General features: G+C 29.0%; 1 protein-coding gene across 1 annotated transcript; it reads right to left on the reverse strand.

Annotated features, from left to right (window-relative positions):
* Window positions 1–277: 277 nt before the first annotated feature.
* LOC123305486 (transcription factor MafA) lies at window positions 278–1926 on the reverse strand. The gene has a single exon (XM_044887210.1). The coding sequence runs from the start codon at window positions 1704–1706 to the stop codon at window positions 558–560; it is 1149 nt and encodes a 382-aa protein (XP_044743145.1). The 5' UTR covers window positions 1707–1926; the 3' UTR covers window positions 278–557.
* Between the last annotated feature and the right edge of the window lie 4593 nt (window positions 1927–6519).

Below are 6519 nucleotides of genomic sequence, written 5' to 3' on the forward strand. Positions count from 1 at the left end.
TTTAAGAAAAATAAGGAAATAAAAATTTTATATAATAATAATAATTAAAAATAATAATAATAACAATAAACTTTGTGCAAAAATAACAAGAGATATTGTTTGTTTTGTATGACGTCACTAAGACACACGGAAAATTAAAAAAGCATTTAAATTTCTTTTTTTTTTTTAAATAAAAAAAATTTTATTTTATTTTATTTTTTGTATTTATTTCATTTTTTTCCATAAAAATATAAATTTGTATTTTAAGTACTTCACACAATCAATTTGCGTTGTTCAATGTATGTATATTAATAATACTAAAGGATCATTTCAAGGGTCATTCGTGACACTATAATTAATTAGCGTATACCGTATTTTTCAAAAACAAAAAACAAAAAATGTACATACCATTTTGATTTATGGTATTTTTTTGTGAAAAGAGAAGAATGTGATTCTTTTACACAAGAAAGTGTTGGCAATTGTTTAGCAACATTATCGTCGTAATATTCGGTCTCCAAATTTGATATAAAAACTATTTACTAAATTCATGAGCGTCGACCGACCGACGAATGATACCGTCACAGATAAAATTCCGGTGAACTTTGTGAATCTGAATTAAGATTATTTTGTTGTGGGACAACTCCATTTTGTTGTTGATTCAATGGAGGTTGTGGTGGCCCACCACGATTATTATGGCTAATATGTAATCGTTGTTTTAACATATCACGTTCATGTAAAACTCGTTGTAATTCAGATTTTAAACGATTTAATTCCGCTTGTAATGTACGATTAGTTGTCTCTAAATCTTGTTTTTGCTGTAATCGCTTACTTCGACAATTTTGTGCATACCCACGATTTTTTAACGTCCGCCGTTTTTGCTTTAGCCGCATTACATCGTCTTTATCAAAACCATGCAATCGTTTATTCAATTCTCTAACAGATAATTTCATCAATAAATCATCGCTAATACCTAAATCATCGCTAGCACACGTTGAATAACCACTTTCATTCATGTTTAGCCTTGGAGACATTGCACTACCGCCACTACAAACGGATAATGGTCTAGATTGGAAGGGTTTCGATTGGAAGCTTAATCCATGCATTGATGAACCAGAATGATGATTATGAATATTATGATGATATGGAAAAGGTGCTTGTTGTTGGATGTCATCTGGATGTTGTATTTGTACATATTCCCGTTCACGGATCCATTCTGGATCTGAAACACCAGGATTACTCCCCATACAATGTAATGGTCGTAAGTCTAATGGTTGTTGATCTTGTCGTAATTGTTGAGGTAGCCACATCATTTCGTCCATAAGACCGGTACTTGGACGTAATCCTGTATTTATTGGTGAATGACTTACAGGCGGCGTTTCAGGTGGTGTACCGGGATCACCGGCTAATGCCATATTTACCAAAACCGGCTGTGGACCATACATCGTAGGTTCACTGGGCGGTGGTGATAATGGTTGTATTTTACGATCTTCTAGCCATTGTTGTCGATGATTTATTATTGGATGTCTAGGTGTCATTTCTTCGGGATGATGAACCCATTCTTCCGTAGGTGGTTGAATTGGTGTTCGCACATGAGGTCTTGGATCTTCACGTTTAACTGATACATCTTCTAATTGAGCTAAATCGAATACTTCGAGGTATTTCTCAGCTAAATGTTCAGTTTCCATTCGATTTGTTGGATCACTAGAACGTACAGTCACTGTTTGCATTTTTGCAAAGTTTTTATTATACTTAAAATCCACATACAGTTATTTAAGAACTTTTTCACTCTCAAATTAGTTATCGACAATAACATACACGTTAACACATTCACTATATCTCATAAGCATTGTAATCATCCAGAAGCATGTATATACCATACATAGAATATCTTTGCGATATAGATTCTAAGCTTTTACTACTACCGTTAGTATATTATTTAAGCGTCGGTTTTTCATATGCATTCAACGCGTAACGTTTTCACTACAGTACTGATGAATACTATATGCATTAGAGGCGACGCTGCTTGCCGCCTCCAGTACTGCAACCTAAAACGGGGGTGGCAACGTTCAATGTTTGCTCCGCCTTCGTACATTGTTAGGATTGGTTTAAATTGCATTGCGCATTCACACTTGAATACGGTTTTTGAATATTACAATTAATATTATATTATATTTAATATTCATTTTGGTAGAATTTTCTTTATCCATCAACATTCAACATATTTTGTTTGTATCTGTAAAATAAATTATGGCATCCGACCCTTTAAAGCAGACTATAATTAATAACTACCTCATATCATTTATACCTAAAATATTTTCATTTTTTATAATATTTCATTGAAATTATTCATTGAAGCCAAAATGTTTTCTTTTTTAAAAATTATCAATTAAAATTTGATAAGTGATGAAAATTGGTATATCATAAACGGTATAAACCGCATACTTATACTTAATATACCTACTTAAATATGATTTTTTAACATCAAAACAAAAATATTTCAATTGAAAATTGAATCAGAGAAGCCAGAAAAGAAACCCATAAAAGCCAAAAAAGAAATACTCTATTTTATTATAATAGAAAATTTACCACTCAATAGCATTTTCTACATTAAATTTTACAACATAACTTAATATTGTTACATTAAAAAAAATTAGTAAATACTGTTATCGATATTTCACTAAAATTGCGGAAAAAAAATCTTTTCAAATTCTGCTGTAAGGTATAAAAGGCGTATATGTATACATTTTTATTTTTATATTTATTCAATATTTCAAAAAATTATTTAGACGTCTCTGGGTATTTTAACAAAACTGATAATAAGCACTCAACTAATATAAACGCGCTTTTTAAGTACCATGACCAGTTAATTTCATTTCGAGCTTAAAATCTATGAATATTCGGTTTTTTCCGCATTTTTCTGGTTAATGAAAATTAATTGAATAACAACTTCAAAAATTTTACTCCGCAAAACGACCTGTTGGACAACAGATAACCTGTTTTTGTCCGAAAAATATTTTGTTGTTATTCAATTATGTTATTATAATAACAAACTAAAAATAATAATTTATCCATTTTAAGCTGGTGGGGTAATTTAATATTTGCAGACCCTGTGAAAAGAGCAGCTTTCTCTATACAAGCCATTCTCAGTTTTTTACCTTCTTCAAATCATATACGCATATATAGTTTGGTCAATCAATCACGGGCATAATATAAACTATTGATTTAAGGGATTAGTATCGGGAATGAAGGAGGTAAGTTAGAAAGTTATAAAGTTAAGTTATCAATCTTTTTTTTTTTTAAATTTCTTCAAGTAAATGTGTCATGTGTCATATCAATTTAAACTGTTCGTTAGGAGAAATGTAAATATGTATCATTATTTTTCCAAAAAGCATAGATTAAAATTTTGAAGAAAATCTTTGAGTTTAAAATTTGAAATATACAAAAAAATATTTTCCAAAAATTATATTTTGAGTTTAAGGTTTAATTTTGAGGGGCACTTTATTAAGATGAATAAAACTTTTTCAAAGTGTATCATGTGACATATCTACTGAAAAAGCTCTTAATAAGAAATACAAATATATCTTTTTATAATTTTCAAATTAAAAAAAAAATCCTGAAAATAGATTATTCAATGATGATTTTAGCGATACCTTATCAACAAAAATACTAAGTTAAAATTTTGGTAAAAATATTGAATATAGGAGTGTTTTCAAACAGTTTTTATTATGTGGCGTAAATCTGCCATAAAATGTTCATCGTCATACAAACTCACTGTAAATAAAAACTATCTTTATCATTCGTCGCTTATCATGCATTCAAATAACGCGAAAAATTTTTTTCAAATGTCCATCGATCCTTCCTAATAGATGTCAAAAATGAGAAACTTCGGCAGATAAACAAGGGGTAGGGTGCTCAAAGTACAAAATTTTGAATTTAATCAAAATAAAAAAAATATTTGTATTTTTTAATTAGTTTTAAGTAAAAAAATACTCTTGTGGTTTTTTCTTTAGTTCAAAGTTTTCGAAATAAAAATTCTTGGAAAATTAAAAATTAAATATTCAATTTTAAGAAAAATGTGTTAATTTTACAATCTTTCGAATTCGCTTACCTAACGCAGCTCCTGAACTACGAATTTTTTTTATATCCTTTTAGACCACTTTTATATAAAAATCATTTGTTAAACCTTATTTTGGTATTATATGTACATCAAAGAATTTATTAAATTAGTTTTATGTGCACAATCATTTTCATGCAAATACCCAAATATTGAAAATATTTCTAATACTATTAGTTTACACTATTTTACCATTTAACACTATATCTCTGTTAAATTTAATATATTGAGGTCTCAAGGACATACATTTGTAAAATAAAAAGGAAAAATATTTTATACAAATGAATCTTAAATCTATTTTTCATTTCTAAAAACTAAAAATTCTGATTTTGTGTGCAAACAAACTGCTATAGCTAAATCTCTCCTTGATCCGCGCACCCGCCATTAATGGAATTTCGTTTTACGATATCTCAATGCACATGTCACCAAAACTCATTTTTGTACGAACTTTTTCGCTTCAATCAACATGTCTTCTGTATAGGAACTTTAATTTAAGCTTATGCGGCTTTTTCGCCTTTTAATGGGCAAACCTTATTGGCTTTAGTGTAAAACCGTAAGAACTTAACCAAGTATAGAACAACCATTATAGTATAAAAAAATTATATAAAAAAGTAACATATAAAAAAGACAGTATAAGGAACAAGGTTGGATTTGATGAGGGGCTAATTTCCACAATCATCAGCCAGTATGAAAAATTTCAGCTAATAACGAAAATGTGCTTTAAGGATTTTCATTAGGAACTTTTTACAGCAATTTTTAATTGAGTGTAGCACGTTCAGGAGGTGCTGAATACATTAAAGACACTAAAAATCTTCTCAAAAATATAAAGTAGTTTGTAATATTCAATATTGTTTGTAAGTCGCCCATAATCATGCTGTTTATGCGACTATTAAATAAACTAAAATGTAAAACAAAATCAAAAATTTTTAATTTTAAGCAGAAACATTATAAAATATTTGGTAATGAATTGTCCCAACTTGGAGAATTACAAAAAAGGTACAGAATCTACTGATGCATTATTGTATCATATCATCATGGCAATGATTTGCGTTCAAACATTCTCGTTGCGAAATTTTTTTATACCTATCCATGATGGTGAGTTTAAGGAAGTCTTTACGTTTTAAAATCCTAGATTCCAAAATATTATTTTATCCATTGGCCAGTTTATAAACTAGAAAATTGTTTTCTAACAAACGAAAAGACTTAAATCATTCAAATTTCATACATAAGCTTAGCATACAGAACATAAATTTTCATTTTATTTTAATAATTGAAAAAACTTTTTTTTAAATATATCGCTCACTTTAGGGAGCAAAAATCGAGGAATACTAATTTTTTTTAACAAATTTTTTTTTATTAAAATAAATCTTTTAACTGGGTCCATATACGTTATGAAAAGTTCACATCAAACTTTTATTTTGTTTGGTCTTTTAAGTTTTGTTGATTTTATAAATTTTTGAAATCTACTCTTGAACTGTTCGTCTTAAAAGTTCAAAAGAAGATTAATGACAGTAAACCATTAACCGAAATAAAGAGCGCACTTTTATAGCGAACATAAAAACTTACGGGAGGAAATTACTTTTCTATTTGGTGTCGGTGAATTTATATATGATAAAAACTCAGTTACTTCAGTGAAAGAATCATAATATTAGAAGTTCCGTTTTATATATGAGTTAAAAATCGAAAGTAAATACTTTTCAGTATTTCTACAGTTTGTGTTAAATAAAATTTAATACATCCAAAACCGAATCCAAAATATCTTTAAAACTTTTGTCTATGAAGCTTATAATAATAAATAAACTAATTAAGTAAAATATTATTCCAGAACTGTAGAATTGATAATTTAACCCCGGGACCAAAAAAGGGAAGAGTTTTATAAGTTGTCTGTAGGATCGTTGCTCCTAAACGTTTAGACCAATATTGATTTTTGTTTGTTTGCTGGAAAGCTAATTTAATGTAGACTGTTCTTAGCTATGTTTCAAGAAATCACTTCAGTTTGGAGAAGGCTATAAGGAACAGAGGGCTACAAATTTTTCACAGGGGAATTATTGATTTAACCCGTGTATCTGTGTGTTTGTCTGTGGCACGGCAGCTCTTAAATGGATGAACCGACTTTAACTTTTTCTTTTGAAAAGTAATTTGATCGAGTGTGTTTTTAGCTATATTTCAAGTGCGAGTTTTGGGTTCCGTATCCGATAACAACTAGAAAAGCGGTGATGATCTTCTTGCAGAAGAGTAGATTTTCTTAAAGCATAGCTAAGAACACTCTCGATCAAATTACCTTTTTAACAAAACATAAAATCAAAATCGCATCATTTTAGGACCTACGTTGTCCCAAACGAATCGATAAGACCTGATTTTATACTGGGGATATCACTTAATTTTTAATTTAATTTTATTAAATAGGTATCTATAATAATCTCATG

Source organism: Chrysoperla carnea, chromosome 1 (genome assembly GCF_905475395.1).
Source record: "Chrysoperla carnea chromosome 1, inChrCarn1.1, whole genome shotgun sequence".
NCBI lineage: Eukaryota > Metazoa > Arthropoda > Insecta > Neuroptera > Chrysopidae > Chrysoperla > Chrysoperla carnea.

What these genes read in the sequence shown, in the direction of transcription:
- LOC123305486 (XM_044887210.1), bottom strand. Translation starts at nt 1,706, where the DNA reads ATGCAAACAGTGACTGTACGTTCTAGTGATCCAACAAATCGAATGGAA.